Below are 20,742 nucleotides of genomic sequence, written 5' to 3'. Positions count from 1 at the left end.
ATAAAAACAACAAACTGTTCTCAGACTTTGTCTCATATGTTTATGTGTTGCTAAGGGTGTTGCTAAGGGCGCAGTGATATTAAATAGAACCGTTGGGTGAAGCGGTCATAGCAGTGTTTTATTGTAAATAAAGCACACCTATTGACCAATCAGATTCAAGGATTGGAACTAACCGTTTTATAATGTTATTTAATGGCTTGAGCAGCAGAGTTTTGTACCATTTGAAGGCGTTTAATTGCTTTGGCAGGTAGGCCCCTATATAAGGAGTTACAATAGTCCAATCTGGAGGTTATAAAAGCATGTGTAGCGGAGCGGTGCGTTTCTCACGTAATGTAAACGCTCCACTGCAGCCGGCCTAAACCCAAGGGGGTAATAGAGCGGTCGAGTGGGCAGCGAACACGTCTATCAAAAAGGTTACGGATGTAAATAACCAGACCCAGAAGGGCCAAATTGCAACTACGCCACCCCTGACTGTCAGGGGAACAATCCAAAGGACACAGGTTCGTTACCGGGAGGGGAGCAAGGAACGAAGGCACCAGAATAATAGGAATATATATACTTTTATTTATATTTAAAAAACCTTAAGCACAACGCATAATAAAAGGTCACTTAAAATAACACACAACATTTAAACACATCTACTGGAAATGGGTCAATACTTAATAGAACGGGAGATAACCCCTAGCTGCACACACATATACTTTGTAATCCCAAATTTATGCACACGGCACACAGGTGAAAATCATCAAGTAAGCAAAGCACACAGTGTCAGAAACCCACACAAAGAAAAGAATAAGAAGTTACCTCCCTCCAAAATGGCTGACCCACCCCACACAAATAACCCGAAACAAAATAACAATAACACAGAAAACACTCAACCTCTAAAGAAAATTACAATCTTGATTGACAAAACATCAAATAAATGAAAACAAAAACAAAATAACACTTTAATCAAAAGGACTCAAAAGAAGTCCCATTACCACGGGGATGAACCCAATGCTCAAAGCAAAAGTACAGGTATTTGTGTTCTCGTAAAGAGACGATACATTCACTAGTGCTCATGGACACAATACCCCATCAATAAGGGTCTTACGAGGCCAACACTCTGCCTCCGTACACTCGTAGCAGTGTTAGTTTGTAGCAAAAATAACTACGCAGAAGTGTGTTTACATAGTTAGTCAGCCCACCATCATATACGGATGTACAATGGTGGTTCACAAGAGACAAGGGCTATACGAGAGGTACGGTTCAGATTGTGAGTAAACTCAGAGTGAGGCACACCCTTGAAGTAAAGATGCTATACAAAAGGTGCATTCAAGCAGTAGTTAGCATGACCTTATACTGGTCATAACGGTAGCGATCACCAGTGGTAAGGGAATAAATCAAAAATAAAGAAAACAAACCAAAAACAAGAAAATACATCAAAGACGAAAATACATAACACACATAAAACACAGCATCACACGCCTCAATATAATACACAAAATCAGGGACAATTCACGTCGACAATATTACCCTAGCGGATACGAACACCGGCAGATAAAATGAAACCCGATACCCAGTGGCGTGTTTACCCACCACGCAAACCATGCAATTGCATGGGGCCCCCGGGCTTGGGGGGCCCCCTACTAGCCACAAGGTGTGCGAAAGTATGTTATGTTTATTCAGACCCAAATCTAAGGTACGAATAAAGCACGCCCAAGCAAGCGAAACTATACGCAGTGGTTTAAATTACGTCGAAAATACATAAATCATATTCTGTATCTTATCGTCATTAAAATCTCATATATGCTTGTTGTATCTCACAGTAAGTTTGTTTTTGCAATATAAACATGAGAGTTATGTGATTCCCATCCATAAATTCAAGCAATAACCAACTTACAATGTTGTTTGCTGGTGTTTGTTAGTTCAGTTTGTTAGATCAGTCTGAATCATATCATATATACTGAATATTATTGTTGTGCAATTCAAATAAAAAACCTTGGGCAATGCTGGGGCATGCGGGGCCCCAGTTCTTGGACTTTGCTTAGGGCCCCCAAAATGGTAAACACGCCACTGCCGATACCTCGAGCTGAATTCACGGTGTCCCGAAGGGCTTTCTCCTAAGGCGGGTAACAGTAACTTTGTCCGTGAAGGAACGACGCGTAAAGTCTTCATTCATAAAAACAAACACTGACAGGAGTTGTACACAGCAGCTAACCTGCCGTAGGCAAAGCGGCAATTAGATCGCCGTTGGCAACACAATAAACAGCTCGCCGTCGGCAAACAAACTGGCAAGCTGTGGTGAGCAAAACATTCGTAAAGTTCTCCCCATAGGCAAAACAGCAGCGCCGTCACACACTCAGGCCAAATACCCTCTCTGTTCCTGGACGGTAATCAGAAAGGCCAGATCAACCTGTCGAGCACATAGCAGCGTATTAATAAAATAAATAAGAAACTGGCGCTTGACGCGACCAAAACAATACGTACCGAAAACTTGCGGGAATGACCCCTAACAAGAACGTCCTCGCAGTGGCTCGTTCAGTTCAAACGAACCCCAAACCACACTGAAATGGTGCAGCACGTGAATTTCAGTACACCAACTCATATTAAACAACAAATGAAACTCACATACCTGAGGTAGCCAACAGCCCACGCCAACAACCAGTTAGCCAAATGGTCCTATTGTCGAACAGAGTAACATGAGCAAGCGCATCCATAAAGTTACCAAAAAGATCAACACACCATGCGAATGCACATACCTTGGCAGAAACAATGGATCGGGTCCCACGAGAGGGCGGAGTCAAAGGTGACGCATCACCAGGTAGCCCCAAAGCTTGCCTTTTATATAAGTCCCATCACATCACGTGACCTAAACCAATGCCCTTCCTGGCTCTGCTACACATGGATAACAGTTTCCACATCTCTAGAATGAATTAAGGGATGTAAACAAACAATGTTTCGTAATTGGTAAAAGCATGGTTTAACCATCTGACTAATGTGTGAATCAAAACTTAGCATAGAGTCGAACAATACTCCCAATAAAAATAAATAAAATCAATAAAAATGTTGTGCTGGGAAAAGCAAAAAGATTTCAGTTTTGTCAGCATTAAGTTGTGAAAAGTTATCAGACATCCAGGTTTTAAGTTCCAGAATACAAGAAATAACAGAAAGGGGTGGACAGACTGAGTTGGGTTTAACAATAAAATACTATAAAAATTAAGACCATAACATCTGATGATCTAACCCAGTGGCAGCACATAAATGAGAAACAAAAGTGGGCTGAGTACAGGACCCTGGTGTACACTGTGAAATCTATTCTTACCTATACTAACAAATTGCAGTACCATAAAAACCTATTTCAGATATACTACAAAACAGGATTCTGTGAGCAGTGCACCCAAATCAGAGATCAAAAGAAGGTAATTTACCACTTTCAAAAGTGCTGTTTCTGTGCTGTGGGAGGAGTGAAAGCCAGATTGAAACTGTTCAAAAAAATTGTGTTTCTCTAAATGTTACTGCAGCTGTGCTACAACTTCCTTCTCCAGTAATTTAGCAAAAAATGGGAGACTTGGTATTGGTCAATGGTTGTTCAGATCATTGTTATCAAGGCCAGACTTGTTAGAATTGGGGTGATTGCAACTACTTTCAGATCATGCGGAACACAACCAGTGGCAAAAGATCTGTTTTAATATAAGTAATATGTTGGATAAGTGAAGGCAAAATGGTTTTGAAGTAGGTACGTTGGAATAGGATCGAGTGTACAAGAGGCAGAGTTTGATTTGGTGATTAGTTCTTCAACCACAGATGTATTTGTGAGCAAAAAATCAATTAGCGGATGACCTATCAGACATGAAGATGAGTAGGAAGAGACAGTTGGGGAAAGCGCTTGATGAATTTGATCAATTTTATGTAAGAAAAATGAGTTAAAGGGACAATAAGTAGGATTTACCCCATCTAGTTGAAATTGTATTTTGCATTCAAACGAACAGTGCTCTCTAGCACCTCGCCTTTCCAAATGCGTGTTGCAACTATGGTAGCCGTTATGTAATCACTGATCTCCTTGTCCATTGCAGCTGGTTCACGTGTTCTGAATGAAAACACATTGGTAGGCTAGTGCTTTTTGTCCCTCTCTGCTATTATAGTTTATAAATATGGCGGAACGATATGGACTTACCCGTTCAATGTAAGTAAAGAGGAGAAATTCTAAGCTTACAAAAAAAAGTCAGATCACTGGCAGAGGTCATTTGACACCAACGAAGACATATTTATGAATAAAGACATTGATTTTGATTAATAAAACACTTAAAACCCTACTTACTGTCCCTTTAAAGTTTTCACAGAGATCAGCAGAGCCAATAATAGCTACATGCAAACTATTTAGGGTTTATCAAATTTTTTGGCTTTCTGGTCTTGTCCTATTTGTTAATATGTATTCTTGTGCATTGCTGGTATTCATTTATTTACAGGAAGAGTTTCTATCAAATGACTGATTTGAAGTAAGACATTCATTTGAAAATTTTCATGACTCCTGTGTTAGACTTTAATCTACTTAACAAAACACTGTCTGCAGTCTAGCAATGATGTTTGTATACACTGCACTTAAAGCCTAATCATGAGCTAAACAGTACTGCTTTTATTATTGTTTTAAGTTACAATGTGTATTACTATTATGCAGCATAAACTACTACTATATGTTCTTGTTTCTGTGTTTGTTTTAGAGAGAAAGAAGTAAAAACAACATCAAGTATGTGCAAGTGTATTTGATGTTAATGATCTACATTAAACAGTGAATGTGTAAATAGACTTATGGTTAGACTAACACAAGTCTACAACTCCCTTTTTGCTCACTTTGAGGCACATCATCCGGCTGACATTTGTTCTAAAATCGGTGAAGATGAAGTTTGAAAACTTGTTGGCTGAGGTGGGAGGTTTTGGGAAATTTCAGATCAGTCTCATCCTCATTATGGTAATTCCGAGAGTCACTTTACCATTTCACTTCCTATTGATCAACTTCATCGGTGCCATCCCATCTCACCACTGTGACATCAGCAGTCTGGATGCTGATGGGATCTTTGGGAATCTGACTCAGGAGGAGAGATTGACGGTCAGTATTCCGGCACAAGAAGACGGGTCTCCTGCTTCCTGTCACATGTTCTCTCATCCTCAGTTTCATCTGCTGTCAAACTCATCCAGCACCACAGATCTTCCTGTGGTGGAGTGCCAGAATGGATGGAAGTATGATAACAGCACTTTTAAATCCACCCTGTCTACAGAGGTAATTAACTTTAGAGTACATTATTTTATGAATAAAATATATTACGTTACATGTCTTTCATTACATTAACTCATTCATCAAACAGATCATGCACATACATATGCCATGCTTTATTTACAATATTTCTACTATATCAGTAGGGTTGAATATACTGATCATTGAACAAAATGAAAAATTATATCTATCACCTGCTCTTTCTCAGTTTGATTTGGTGTGCAACAAGAGAGGTCTGAATAAAGCCACAGCCACCATCTTCTTCGTTGGTGTAATGATTGGAGCAGCATTTTCTGGCTGGCTGAGTGACAGGTGAAATCATCCTATCTATGTCCTCGCACTTCTGATATCGCCACCATGGCATCGATATTATGGTATCATAGTTTGTATTTATCTCTGTTTGTTTTAGGTTTGGTAGGAAGCCCATGCTCATGGTGTCTTACCTCATAACTGCTGCCTTTGGTGTAGCCAGTGCATTCTCTCAGTCATTCATCATGTTTGCCATAACGAGGTTCTTCACTGGACTGGGCATTACAGGGATCAGCATCATCACCATTGTTCTGTGTAAGTGCTCTCTGACATTGCAGTGGCCTTGTGGATTTCTTAAAATTTCAATTCATTTGACATTATAATGTCTTATCAGGTGTTGAATGGGCTGACATCGAGCACAGGACGTTTGCTGCAGTTATAATCAGTCTCGACTGGTCTATCGGCACTATGATATTGCCGGGCATTGCTTATTTTGTCAAAGACTGGAGAAGTCTGGTTCTCGCGGTAACAGCTCCCCTCGCACTGGCTGTGATCACATGGAGGTAAGATGTTACTAGAGTGTAAGGTATTAAGCCACTATTAAACTGTAAGTGAAAAGATGTCAAAATATGTGTCCTATCTGACCATTAAATACAAATATTTATAAAACGGTTAGTTTCAATCCTTGATTCTGATTGGTCAATAGGTGTGCTTTATTCACGATAAAACACTGCTATGACCGCTTCACCCAACGGTTCTATTTAATATCACTGCGCCCTTAGCAACACCCTTAGCAACACATAAACATATAATGAGACAAAGTCTGAGAACAGTTTGTTGTTTTTATTTGAGCTTTCATGTTGTTGTTCGCAATCAGGGACTATTTTTTCTAGCGGAAGGAATGCTTTTATTGATTTAACTTCATGAAAGTTCCACTAATATTTTTTTTACTTTAATATTGTGTGGTAACCGTTTTATAAAAGCAATAAGGTACTCGAGGCAAGTGCTGTATCGTGAATAAGTAACGTCTGAAGGGGTTGCAGGCACTCCGCTTCGCGTCGTGCGTAACAACGCCCTTCAGCCGTTACTTATTCACGATACAGCACTTGCCTCGAGTATAGGCCTACTTTTGGTATCGATATAACTTTGAGCTACCACACTGAAAAAATTATTAATTCACTCTACTCAATTTTTTTTAAGGTAAGCGGTCACAATCAATTTATTTAAGCTACATTTAAACAAAAGTTTTTGTTTTGATTATTTAAATTTATTTGTTGTTTAAATGTAGCTTAAATAAATTGATTGCGACCACTTACCTTAAAAAAATGAGTAAATTGAATTGAATAATTTTTTTCAGTGCAATATTGCAACGTTATCTCAAGGCAATTCGTACGTATTTTACGAGGTGGCTAATTCGTATTAATTCATACAACCTCAATCGTAGATTTTTGTACGATTATTTAAATTTATTTGTTGTTTAAATGTAGCTTAAATAAATTGATTGCGACCACTTACCTTAAAAAAATGAGTAAATTGAATTGAATAATTTTTTTCAGTGCAATATTGCAACGTTATCTCAAGGCAATTCGTACGTATTTTACGAGGTGGCTAATTCGTATTAATTCATACAACCTCAATCGTAGATTTTTGTACGATTTGCCTTGACTCCTGTGACGTTTGGGTTAGGGGCGGGGTCAGGGAATGGGTTTCGTTATTGTTTTTTTATGATAATCATACATTTTTGTTTGATTAATTTCGTATGTAGTCATACAATTTAGCCAACTCGTAAAACATGTGCGAACTTTCGTGAGATCAGGCAGAAAATTTACCTCTGAGGTACTAAAATAAACTCTTTTGGTCCAAAGCTGTACTTTTGGAAGGGTACCACCCCAGTGACACACTGAAAAAATGATTCATTGAATTTACTCAATTTTTAAGGTAAGTGGTTGCAATCAATTTATTTAAGCTACATTTAAACAAAAGTATTTTACTTTACTAATCTTTTTTGTTTAAATGTAGCTTAAATAAATTGATTGCAACCACTTACCTTAAAAAAATGAGTAAATTCAATGAATCATTTTTTTCAGTGCAGCTATATATTTTGATTATGTTTTATTTGACAGTGTAGCATGCAACTAGCTACCCATGCTTTAACAATAAATTCAACTTAGCTACAGTAATGTACTGTATCTTAAAGAAATTAACTACACTAGAAGTACTAATAAAGGCAGAACATTTGACCTAGTTACAGGGCAATACATTTTACAATACAACATATAACTATTCGATATAGGTTTATCATTTATAATTTTAAATACAGCAAAGCTTTCTGAATAAATTAATAATATACCTGTCACACACACACATGGAGGTGGATCCCGGAGTCGGCGCGATGGCTGATTGTTAATGGAAAGCTGGAAGAAGCTCATCTTTACCTGAGCAAATGTGCCTCAGTTAACAAAAGAGAAAACAGCCTTAAAGATATCAAACCGCAGGTAGCATCTTAAACATTGTGATTGAGAAAAATCTGTGTCCAAATCAGTGGCGGCCGGTGACTTCTTTTTCGAGGGTGCACGATGCGAAGTTCATCACAACATGTATGTAGCCGGTCATGTGTGTGGTTCGTAATTTCGAAATATGTGTTCTGCGCGTCGAGAGATCCTGTGTGCATTACGTGTCTTGTCATAATAGGTGCCTGCTGCAGACGCGTCTAAAGGGTTTATGATAAAAGAGACGCTCGCGTTAGCCAGATACTCACATAATCTCATGCGTAATCAGAGTTTACTATTAAGGGAGTGTCTTGCGTGTATTTTGTGAACATGCGCGTCTCTTTTATCATAAACGGTTTTAACACGTATGCAGCAAGCACTTATTTTGACAAAACACGTGATGCGGTTCACATGACGCAACAAACACATATTTTGAAAACACGAGCACCACGCATGACACTCCGAACACAACACATATTTTGAATTTGCACCCCTCGGAAGAGCAGTCACGAGCCACCACTGGTCCAAATGATTTGTCTATTGAGAAAGCAAACAAATGTTGGATATTTGTGGTGAGGTCTTGACCTAAAGCATGTAACCTTTCAGACCCTTGCTGCTGTTATAATCACTGAAAATAAAGGAGACAGAAAATACTCATGTCTGGACCTGATAAGATCTTCAAATATGAGGAAACTGTCTATACTCTCAGGAATCACCTGGTAGGAATGTTTTAAACCTTAACCTTTCAAAACCTTATACACATGAAAACATGTAACCTCCATTAGTCATTTAGATTTTAATATAGATTGTTTTCGCAGGTTTGGAGTAGCATTCACATACTACGGTATCAGTTTGAACATAACTGGCTTCGGATTGGACCTGTACCTAACCCAGTTTATTTACGGTGCCATAGAGTTGCCAGCAAAACTGTTGGCTTATGTGTGCCTAGATAAACTGGGCCGTAGGTACAGCCAGGCAGGTTTGCTGGTTACAACAGGGGCCTGCATTGGCATCACTATTCTCATTCCTAGAGGTACCGTAATGTTAAGATACAGCATGTCAAGATCCATACAAACATTTTCATGTTAATTGTATTAAATTCCTGTCTTCTGTCATTTTAAGACTTTGATGAACATTTTTATCCAGATAACAATCATTCATAAGGATGTCACTATTAAGTGACTGACATCTGAACTTACTTTTAACTTTTAACTGTATTTCAGAAACTGACCAATCATTTACAGTATTTTGTCACACCTGTCTCTTATATAATTTACAACGTTTTATGTAGCACTTTGTAGCCAAAAACTAGACGTTCTTTTTATGCCAAGATCATATATTGTCATTTCATTTAAATTTTTTACAAATTGGTAATAATGACTTTGAGTTAATTTAGTCTAAAACAGTCCTGATTTTTCAAATTCTGTTTGTTGATAAAAAATTACTCGTAAACAAGATTCTTCAGATATCTCTTGTCTCTAGATTTGTGGCTGCCTCGTACAGTCATTGCTGTGTTGGGTAAAGGATTCTCAGAGGCCGCCTTTACATGTCTTTTTCTCTATACCACTGAGATATTTCCAACCATGTTACGGTCAGTACTTTACTGTTTTCTCTCTGTTAAAGGTATAGTTCACCCAAAATGAAAAATTGGTCCCGGCTTACATGATGTTGTCTCAAATCGGTGTTGCCGTCTTTCGGCTGCAAAACACAAAAGAATATGTTAAGTAGAATGTTAGTCAGTCACCATTCAATTTCATTGCATCTTAAAAAAAGGAGTTTAGTTTAGTTTAGTTTAGTTTAGTTTAGTTTAGTTTAGTTTAGTTTAGTTTAGTTTAGTTTAGTTTAGTTTAGTTTAGTTTAGTTTAGTTTAGTTTAGTTCTTGTTTCGAGCAGTATATAAAGACACATGGCAAAAAACAATAAAGAAGCATTGAGTAATCTCTACAACTCATTCTATACATCATAAATCAACATTAATCCATCTACTGCTCGAAAAGAAGTGGGTAGAAGTCAGACTTATTTAAACCCACCCCAATCCTAAAACCTAAAAAAGTAAATGGTTACTAAGGGGGCGTGCACACCTACATTTTTAAATGCTGCTGAAAACGCCTGGAGGACGCAGAGTGCCAGCTTTCTTCAGCTGAGCGCTTTGGTAGCTGTGATACTTGAGCTGTGAAACAATTGGAAACAATTGAAAACATGCGTAAAAGCTTTGGTGTGCACGCCCCCTGAGGCTATATGTGTCTGGGTGAATTATCTCTTTACGTTGCAAATATTTTAATTTGTGTTTGATTAAAATAAAACAAATAAGTACTACTATACAGAATACAGTAACAACAGGTGATTTGAATTTTCTGATTACAGGCAGAATGGATTAGGCTATAGTTCATTTGTTGGTCGTATTGGTGTCTCTTTGGCACCTCTTGTGGTGCTACTGGATGAGGTCTGGCTCCCTTTGCCACAAGTCCTCTTCTGCACTGCTGCCATCGCTGCAGGTCTCCTTGCCCTGCTCCTTCCTGAGACCCGCAATGTGCGACTTCCTGAAACTATTGAGGATATTGAGAAAACTAGGTGAATAATGCCATAATAATAACAATAGGATAATAAGCCTGATAACATCATTGTGATCATACTATAACTATGTTATAACTACCTTATTAATATCACAGCATTTAACCAATACTTTTTTATTTAGGAAAAGATCCATATTTTCACCACTTCCGTGAATTCCAGCATGGAACCGAATCTCTACATAAAGTGAAAAGAAATCTAATCTGTGGAAATTAATAAAAATCAAATTCTTTGCTGAATTTGTTTTTTTCTTTATTTAAGCGGTTACTCTTTTAAGAAAATATATATTGAAAGAGTGCATTTTTTCTGTATATTTTCTGACCTAGTAAAGATGCTATAGCAGGGGTCTTCAACCTTTTGGAGAGAAAGGGCTACCACAATGCATAAAACAATCTGAAAGGCTACTTTTTTATATAGTCTACTTTTTTACCTGCTGATTTTATTTTATTTTACTTGTATAGACGGTTTCAGCAGTAACAACATAAACAACCTGCTGTCGTGGTCTGCACATAACTTCCGGTAACTTCCACTAAGAATAAATAACAACCAATTTCTTTAAACGTAGTTTATTTATATAACAAGCAAAAAACACAACACATAGATTACCTAGGAAACTAAAACATTAGTTATTTTCCACGAGGCATTTGTTCAAGACATCAGTTTATCAACTAGTCAGACCATTAAAAAACGAAACCTGAAGTAAAGTTCGGAGGCGTGTATCGCGTCACCGCACGTGCGTCCGATTAAACCGTCTATATGTTTTATCCTTGTTTTAAATGTTAAAAATGTGGGCAACTCACAGACTCCATATGGGAAACCTAGTGCCTATGGGCACCATGTTGGGGACCACTGTGCTATAGTAATGTTCTTGTAGCTCTACCACCGTGATCTCATGAGAATACGTGTGTATTTTTACGTTTCAGTGTGGTTGTACAATACGTACGTTTAAAACACACTGAAACGTACAATATCGACGTTTTGACAGGACTAATACGTTAATTATTTACGCATTAACAGCTTTACAAACGTACAAATTTGTACGTATTCCTATTCATAAATATTAATATCTTGGGCATTGGCATTTCTCATAACAATGTTTTTAGTCATATTTTCTGACTTATTTAAGACAGTTTACCCACTTACCTAATGAAATGATTATGATATTCAGAGAATTTCACAGTATTTAACATTTTAAAACTTTAAAATTAATAGCATTTCTGTATTTATATTTATTTTGTTTGCCATGACACACAAAAACGCGTTTTCTCCTCTTGTCTTCTATGCAATACGTTATTATTACTACTAAGCAATAATTACAACATAAATTCACAAAAGATGTTACTTTTATTCATTTGCTGTAATCCACATCTTTAAAATGCATATTATTGCCAGTTACAGATCCAAATTCAACCCTTTATACAACGATTTTGATCCGAGTTCTCATCAGCAACCGTAGTCAGATCGCGCGTTCGTTAATTCAAATATCCCGCCTCAAGAAGCTTTACGACACATTGCTTTACGGCAGTGATATCAAAAGCTCATTGGCTCTTTGAGTGCCACGTGACATATTTGCGTCATTTCCATTTCCGTTGGTGTATGTTTGAAATAAAAAAGCGCGCTGTGACAGAGGGAAGCCGGAGAGAGACGTCCCCCGATTCGTGGATCGGTGTAGGCGGCGGCGGTTGGCAGCACTGAGCTGTGACTGGAGCACTGATGGCAGGAAATGACGCTAGTTCTGATAGTGATCCGGAAATGGAGGATGAATCCTGTAGCGGGAATGCTGGAGGAAACGAATGGTGGAAAATAGTTAATCGGAAAAGGAAGAAAATCGGTAGTCAAGGATCGTATACGGATAGTGGAAAGGAGGAACAACTAGGTAGGAATATTGTTGAAGATTTCAAGGTTATTTTGAAATTTGCGGAGGCTGGCATAATAGTAAATCCCATCAAATTGACTAAAGCATTAAAAAAAGCGGTAGGAGACATAAATAGTGCAAAGACCCTTAGAGATGGAAGTTTGGTTATCATGTGCAAAGATGAGAAACAAATGAAGAGGGCTCTCAGTATAAAATCGATGCTTGGGTATCAGGTATCGTGCACAGACTACAATAGGAAACCTTGGGTAAAAGGTGTGATAACTGGAATCCCAACTGATGTATCTACTGATGCAATTAAAAGCTGCATTGAAGGAGGAAAAGTTATTGGAGTGAAGAGGCTTCAGTATGTTAAAAATAAAGAAAGAAATGATAGTATGTCGGTCATGCTACAGTTTGATCAGGAAAGAATGCCAGATAGGGTTAAATTAGGCTACATAAGTTATCCGGTAAGACCGTATGTTCCACCTCCTCTAAGATGTTTCAAGTGTCAAAAGTATGGGCACGTTAGTGCGGTTTGCAGAGGCAAACTACGATGTGCGAGATGTGGGGGAAACCATGAATATGGTAAATGTGATGAAGGAGCAAAGGCTAAATGTTGTAATTGTGGTGGTGAGCATAGTGCTGGATTTGGGGGATGTAGTGCTCACAAGCATGCGGTAAAAGTACAAAATGTAAGGATACATGAGGGTACGACATATGCTGAGGCTATACAGAAGGTAAAGCAAATTGAGCAGACACAGGGAGTGAACAAAAATCATGATTTGCATAGGAACGTACTGGTTCAGAGAAAGGTAAATGAGGATAAACTGGAAGTTGGGAAAATGGAGTTTGTTTCATTTATGGCTGAAGTGATCAACTGTTCAGCGCAAACAGAAAGCAGAACAGAAAGAATTAAGATCATTATAAGGGCAGCAGAGAAATACTTAAATGTAGATGGAGTGACTGTGGAAAAAATAAATGATAAACTGAAAATTCCAACAATCACTCAAACTCCAGGTAGAAGTACGTAAGTCAATGGTTTTAACAGTTTTGCAATGGAATGCTAGAAGTCTTATTGCAAATGGGCTCGAATTTAAACAATACATAGATCAATTGGATAAGAAACCACATATAATATGCATTCAAGAAACTTGGTTAAAATCTCATTTAAATTTTGTTTTACAAGGGTATAGTGTAGTAAGGAAAGATAGAAGAACAGGAAATGGGGGTGGAGTGGCCACTTTTATTCAAAATAAGGTACAATACAGAGTTATTAATGAGGTTGAAGATTATGAATTGGTAGTTATTGATATATTTGCAGAAAAACAGAGTATTAGAGTTATTAATTTTTACAATCCTTGCGAAAGATTAAATAAGGATTTGGAAGAGGTTATTGGGGCAAGATTAGGATATAAAATTATTTGGTGTGGAGATTTTAATGCACATAATACATTATGGGGAAGTATTAATGATGATCATAATGGGGAAGTTATAGAAGAAATCATAGATAGTCATGCACTGGTTTGCCTAAACGATGGTAGAAACACAAGAATTGATTTGGTAAGGGGAATTGGATCAGCAATAGATTTAACATTGGTGTCAGAAGAGCTAGCAAGGATGTGTGAGTGGGATGTGTGCGAAGACATTAGTATGGGAAGTGATCACTATATTATAATTTTTAAGGTAGGGATGAGTGTGGCAGAACAAAATTTGAAGCCTGCTCCAGGATGGAGATTTAAAAAGGCTAATTGGGAAGCATATTCATTTTTAAGTGAGGTAGGACTTACAGCAATAGAACCAGAATCAATGGAAGAAGTGGAAGAATTTAATGAAAGGATTTGTAAAGTTTTGTATGATATAGCTGATAATGTAATAGGAAGAAAGGGACAAAGCAGAAAGAGAAAATCAGTTCCCTGGTGGACAGAAAAATGCAGTATAGCTGTAAAGGACAGAAATAAAGCATTTAGAAAGATTAAAAGAACATACATTTGAGGATTTCATCAAATATAAGAAAGCACAAGCTGAAGTCAGAAGGACAATTCGGGCTGCGAAAAAGAAATACTGGAGAGACTGGTGTAGTACAATAGGAGAAGATGTTGATATAAGTGAAGTGTGGGGGACAATAAGAAAAATGGGTGGAATATATAAAAACCAAGCTATTCCAGTCTTAAAAAATGATGAAGGAATAGTAGCAGTGAATGATATTGAAAAAGCTGAAATGTTGGCTAAAGTATTTGTAAGAGTTCATAGTGATGATAATGTTTCAGAGGAAGCTAAAAGATTAAGAGATCAGAATAAGAATCAGCACCCAGATGTGATGACAAAAAGGAATGCCTCTGGAGATACTTTGGATGTAGATTTTTCTTTATATGAATTAAAACGGGCTCTAGGGGGAGTTAAACATACATCTCCTGGTAAAGACTATGTGTGTTATATAATGATCGAGCATCTGACTGATAGATCATTGAAAGTTATATTACGTCTGTTCAATAGGATTTGGAATGAGGGAAAGCTTCCATCCTCATGGAAACATGGAATAATAATTCCTATAGGCAAACCGGGTAAAGATAGATCAAACCCGAATGGATATAGACCAATTGCTTTGACTTCCAATATGTGTAAACTGATGGAAAAAATGATTATTTACAGGCTAAACTATGTTTTGGAAAATAATGGGCTTATGTCACCGTATCAAAGTGGATTTCGGGCAGGGCGGAATACAATGGACGCTGTGTTAAGCCTGGAAGCTGATATAAGGAAAGCTCAAGTAAATAAAGAAGTTCTGGTTGGGGTTCTTTTTGACATTGAGAAGGCATATGATATGCTTTGGAAGGAGGGGCTACTAATAAAACTTCAATGCATGGGAATTGGAGGGAAGATGTATAACTGGATTATGGACTTTCTCTTTGAAAGAACAATTCAAGTCAGGGTAGGAGTAGAGTATTCTAAGACGTATAAGATAGATAATGGGACACCTCAAGGAAGTGTATGTAGTCCAGTGTTATTTAATATAATGATAAATGATGTTTTTAATAATATTAAAGGTGATATAGGACGGGCATTGTTTGCAGATGATGGGGCAATTTGGAAAAGAGGACGTAACGTTAGTTGTGTGTCAAAAAAGTTACAAGAGTCAGTGGAAGCTGTTGAAGCATGGGCAAATAATTGGGGTTTCAGGTTGTCAGTACCTAAAACACAAGTTATTTGCTTTACAAAAAAGAAACAAATACCAGTTGTTAAATTGAAATTATATAAACAAGACCTGGAGCAAGTTTCAGTAATTAAATACCTTGGAGTATGGATGGATCAAAGACTGACTTTTGCAACTCATGCAAAAAAGTTAATAGAGAAATGTAAAGTTGGAGTTAATATATTACGATGTTTATCAGGAGTTGAATGGGGAGCATGCAGAATATCATTGAAACGAATATATTGTACATTAATTAGGTCAAGTCTGGATTATGGAAGTATTATCTATGGATTTACATCTGAAACACTACTTAAAAAGATTGAAAGAATACAGAGTCAAGCTCTAAGAATTTGTTGTGGTGCATTCAAATCATCTCCCATTGCAGCCTTGCAGGTAGAACTTGGAGAAGCTCCTCTTTCCTTGAGAAGGTATAAGCTCAGAATGAATTACTGGATTAATATAAAAGGGCATAAAGAAAATCATCCAGTAAAAGGAGTAATGGAAGAATGCTGGGAACATGGGAATAAGAATATTAAAAGCTTTGGATGGACTGCTAATGGGGAAGCAATGGAAGGTGGTATTGATGGATATGAAGTTAGCCCAACAGTGACTTTATCCAATATTCCACCATGGATATTTCCAATGCCAATAGTTGATTTTCAAATTCATAAGCAAATTAACAAGGACAAAGATACTCCCAAGAACAGGATTGCACAGCAGTATTTAGATCAAAGCTATACATCGTGGTTGCATATATATATACAGATGGTTCTAAGGATCCTACCACAGGAAGAACTGCCTCTGCAGTGCATATCCCTACATTTCAATGTAATATTAGCAAAAGAATAACTGATCATGTATCTGTGTATACAGCAGAACTAATTGCCATTCTGGTAGCACTTCATTGGGTGGAGGATGTAAAACCTAGGTTAGCAATCATTTGTTCTGATTCATATGCAGCACTTTCAAGCCTTGCAAGTGGTCTAAAATCAACTAGGCAAGATATTATTTATGATATTCTTGCAAGCTTACTGAGAAAAAGTAATTCAAGTCTTATTATGTTTCTGTGGGTCCCTGCTCACGTGGGAGTGGAGGCTAATGAAGTGGCTGACAAACTAGCTAAGCAAGCTCTAAATCATGAGGAAGTTGACATACAAGTGGCTCTTAGTAAAAAAGAGGTCCAGGCTCAAGTGAAAGAAGATACTCGTAATAAATGGCAGGAAGCATGGAATACTGATATCAAGGGCAGACATCTTTATTATAGTATTCAACAACTTGTAGGAAATGGAAGATGTGTATTTAAAAACAGAAAAGAAGATTATTATTTCATGTCTTCGAATAGGACATTCTGGATTAAATAATTCCCTTTTTAAAATAGGAAAGCACGCAACTGGTAAATGCAGACATTGTGATCAAACAGAGACAATAGAGCATATATTATTTATTTGTCAACAGTATGAAAATGAAAGAATATTAATGTTTCAGGAAATGGAAAAATTGGACATAATAACTTGTAATTTACAAAGCTTTTTGGAATGTAGTTCAGAGCAATGGAAGAGATATAGAGTCATTATTAAATTTATTAAAGAAATAGGGTTATATGGGATAATTTAGTTTTTTTTTTTTTTTTTTTTTTTTTTTTTTTTTTTTTTTTTTTTAGTTTAGCATTTCCTGGTATATCGGTGCTCCACACTCCAGTTTAGTAGGTGGCGGTAGTGCACCATAAGCTGGTTTGCCAACCGCCATAAAATTGCAGAAGAAGAAGAAGAAGAAGAAGAAGAAGAAGAGGGAAGCCGGATCAACGCGGATCAAACTCTTGGATTAATAACTTTAATACTTCTCTTTACTTTACTTCATATACTCCAGAGAGGACCTTGGCTGCAGCACATCGTCATTTTAACTACTTTTGGTACTGATTTTAATATTCGCAATAAATAAGTTGTTGTGATTACACTTGTCTGTCTGTTATGATTTTTTAAACAGTAACGTTAAATGATTTTAATAAACTGTTTTGCGTATGACCGTAACACCTTAAATTATCTTTGACTGCTATATTGTTACTAATATGTTCCTAAACATTATCTGTCCATTACGTTGCATAATTTAAAAAGAATACATTACGTATTTAAACATTTTGTATAAAAAGATTTTGGGTTTAGGGTAAGGTTTGGGGTAGGGTTAAGGTGGTAACATATCGCTAAAATGGTTAAAAAGAAATTATACAGCAATCTTTATGGAATGAAATATACGTAAATGTTCTACCTTTTTTAGCTGTCAAAATGTAATAATGCTACGTTTAAATATTGTAAATACGTCTATATTGTACATTTTAGCATCTTTTAAACGTACAAAAAAATACGTTTTTGGTTGTTTAAAGTTACGTGTAAATACTACGTATTAACAGTGAGACCAGGCTGGCAAAGGTCATGGGTTTAATCTTAGAGAACACATACACTAATTAAAGAAATGCATTAATAGTTTTTCATGTGACATCACATACTTTGGGGAACACCCCTCTGGGGGGCAAGGGAGCATCTGTCAGTAATATCTTGTGTTTAACTTAAATACTTTAAAGTTAATGTAATATGTGCGTCTGTTCCCCATTGAGGGGAAACAAAGGCAGTCATCAATGTACAAATGTATTTACCATTTCATCAAAGGTAACCTTATATAAGCACTGCACTGGATATATTAAAGTGACACCATGTAATTTTTCAACCTTCATAATACATTTTCAAGACCCTTGTGATAGCACATCGACTTTAAATAGGTTGAATGACATGTCTACCATAGCCTGACGGGGTCTGTATCACTTTTACTCGTATTTTAAAACTTAGGGTTTGTGGTAGTAACCAGAGCACAAAAAAAAAACTACAAAATTCGACTGCTTTACGGCATACGTCACTTCCTCCACACAATTTGTTTTAACGTGAATTTTGCTGGAGGCTACTTAAGGAGTGTAGAGAGCAGTTTCTATTATGTGACTCTGTGGCACAGTCTTTAGTGTCACGGACCTATAACACGGGCGACCCGGGTTCGATTCCCCTTTAAGGCAATTTTTTATATAACTGTTGATTCATACATAAATGCGATGTTCTTTATAAATTACGGCGATTATATTGCATATAGTTCCCTGTATTCAGATGCTGTGTTCACGTATTTACCTTTCTTTTTACTGTGTCTATGATATTTACATTACAATCCAGGATGCTATAGCACTCAAACTTGCTCACAGTGTAAAACCAAACCCTATTCAGTCACCACTCAGATCCGAGCGTTTCTCTCTTCTCTTTTCCTCATTTGCTGCGTTCCGCTGTCACCCGCGTGACGTATTACAAAGCGGCAGACCTAAACGCATCGGTTTACTTGGATTTGGAGCGATTTTCACACAAAAAAGAGGAATAACGAGCGCCATTGCGGAAAATCCTGGTGGCGAGTGAGAGAGAGAGGATGCAACAATATTTGTTTGGAAAAAGGCAAGGAAATACGTCTGGTCGTTTATGAATTGGAAGGCTGCAGCCTCCGGAGGTCAAATATGCAGGCTGCACACGTCATCAAGCCTGGGTTATTAAGGTAAACTGAGCATTACATTCGCAAGTCATAAGCATACTGCAACAATTTACGATTAACTAAGTATAATAGTCAACTTTGTAATTGTTAATATTGTGAAATAAGACAGTCTTGATGACGTATTAGAAATACGACATCCGGAGGCTGCAACCTTCAGATTGAGAAATGGCTTCTGCCACGACGAGTTCCTCATCAGAAAGTTGTAACATGACTGCGTTTCTCCCTGTTGTCTCAAAATGTTGATCGTTTAGCATTTTAAATGTTTAGTTTTTAGTTTAGTTTTAAGGTTGGCCAGTTCCTTTCCTTTGCGACAGTGCTGCGGCGCTTGTGGGCTCTAGGGGCGCTAGAAGTGAAAAATACGTGTCTAGCACCCCCTAGTGGCCAAAAGTTTCATGGTGTCCCTTTAAGCATTGTATTTTTAGCCATAAATATTTGCATAATTTTCTCACCTGGATTGTTGTTGCGTACTGAGTCAACCAAGTACAGTGATTATTAGTTACACTAACTGCTAAAGTTAACTAAAAGGTTGTCATATGAAAATGCTAAATTGACATGAAAGAGTGAAAATGGAATGTTATTAAATCCTTTTGCACCTTTATTAGGTCATTTAAAAGTAGGGATGCACCGATAGGATTTTTTGGGACCGATACCGATTTAAACAGACAACTTCTGGCCGATACCGATGCCGATACCGATATTAAACACTTGTATACAATACTATTCAGTTGGTCTATTAGCTAGTTTATTTCTGCATCAAATTATTTTTACTGAACATGGATTGGATCTAATTAACATTCAACTGACCAACATAATAAGAGAGGCACAAATTAAGCTAAAACAAATATAATAAGACAGCATGACAACCTTGAAAGGTGGTTTTAGCTATTCAGCATTTATTTTATTAACAACATTAACTCATTTTTTACATATAATGGATTTCTTTATGCAGTTAATTAATAAACAATCGGTATCGGCCTTTCTCGTGCTATTGCCGATATGCCGATGGTTTCAAATTCATCAAATATCGGCCGATTAATATCAGCGGCCGATACATCGGTGCATCACTATTTAAAAGTAGTAAACTTGTGCTTAGACTGATCTTTATTGTTTTTTTATTCATTTGATTTTAAACATTACAATACAATACAGTATAAGCCAAGGAATTTTCCACAAAATCAATGCAAACATCATCAAAGTGGAAGTCCGGCAGGAATCTGGCAGTTTTACTGACTATAAAACCTTAAACCTTGTAAATTTGACTAGTGCTGTGTGGACATCATTGAGGCCCAAAACATGTAGTTTAAGTTCACATCTTATTTGTTCTTCTGTCGAGAGGTAATTTAAATATTTGTGACTTGAGGGAAAATTGATCGAGTGAGTACAAGTCAAAGTGATGCATTCTTGACCCCCAACCCCCCCGGTGGGTCATGTGACTGAAAACTATCAATAGGTTGAAAAGTGTAAGTTGCTTGAAATTCAAATGCATAAATGAGAAAAGAGAAAAAAAGAAAACCGCCTCAAAGATATCAAACCACAGGTAACATCTTAAACATTGTGAAAAATATTGC

The 20,742-nt window shown here is 37.1% G+C and overlaps 1 protein-coding gene across 1 annotated transcript; it reads left to right on the top strand.

Moving 5' to 3' along the window:
- The first annotated feature begins 4,165 nt into the window (after nucleotides 1-4,165).
- On the top strand, nucleotides 4,166-10,798 carry LOC129418257 (solute carrier family 22 member 7). Its single transcript, XM_055173206.2, has 11 exons — nucleotides 4,166-4,478; nucleotides 4,701-5,257; nucleotides 5,460-5,563; nucleotides 5,661-5,815; nucleotides 5,895-6,063; nucleotides 7,872-7,995; nucleotides 8,596-8,708; nucleotides 8,808-9,022; nucleotides 9,472-9,580; nucleotides 10,353-10,559; nucleotides 10,684-10,798. Exons 2-11 carry the CDS (start codon nucleotides 4,877-4,879, stop codon nucleotides 10,712-10,714), a joined length of 1,608 nt encoding a protein of 535 aa, XP_055029181.2. The 5' UTR covers nucleotides 4,166-4,478; nucleotides 4,701-4,876; the 3' UTR covers nucleotides 10,715-10,798.
- The last annotated feature ends 9,944 nt before the right edge of the window (nucleotides 10,799-20,742 follow it).

Source organism: Misgurnus anguillicaudatus, chromosome 7 (assembly GCF_027580225.2).
Source record: "Misgurnus anguillicaudatus chromosome 7, ASM2758022v2, whole genome shotgun sequence".
Taxonomy (NCBI): Eukaryota; Metazoa; Chordata; class Actinopteri; order Cypriniformes; family Cobitidae; genus Misgurnus; species Misgurnus anguillicaudatus.
This window is presented reverse-complemented; position numbering and strand designations above follow the sequence as displayed.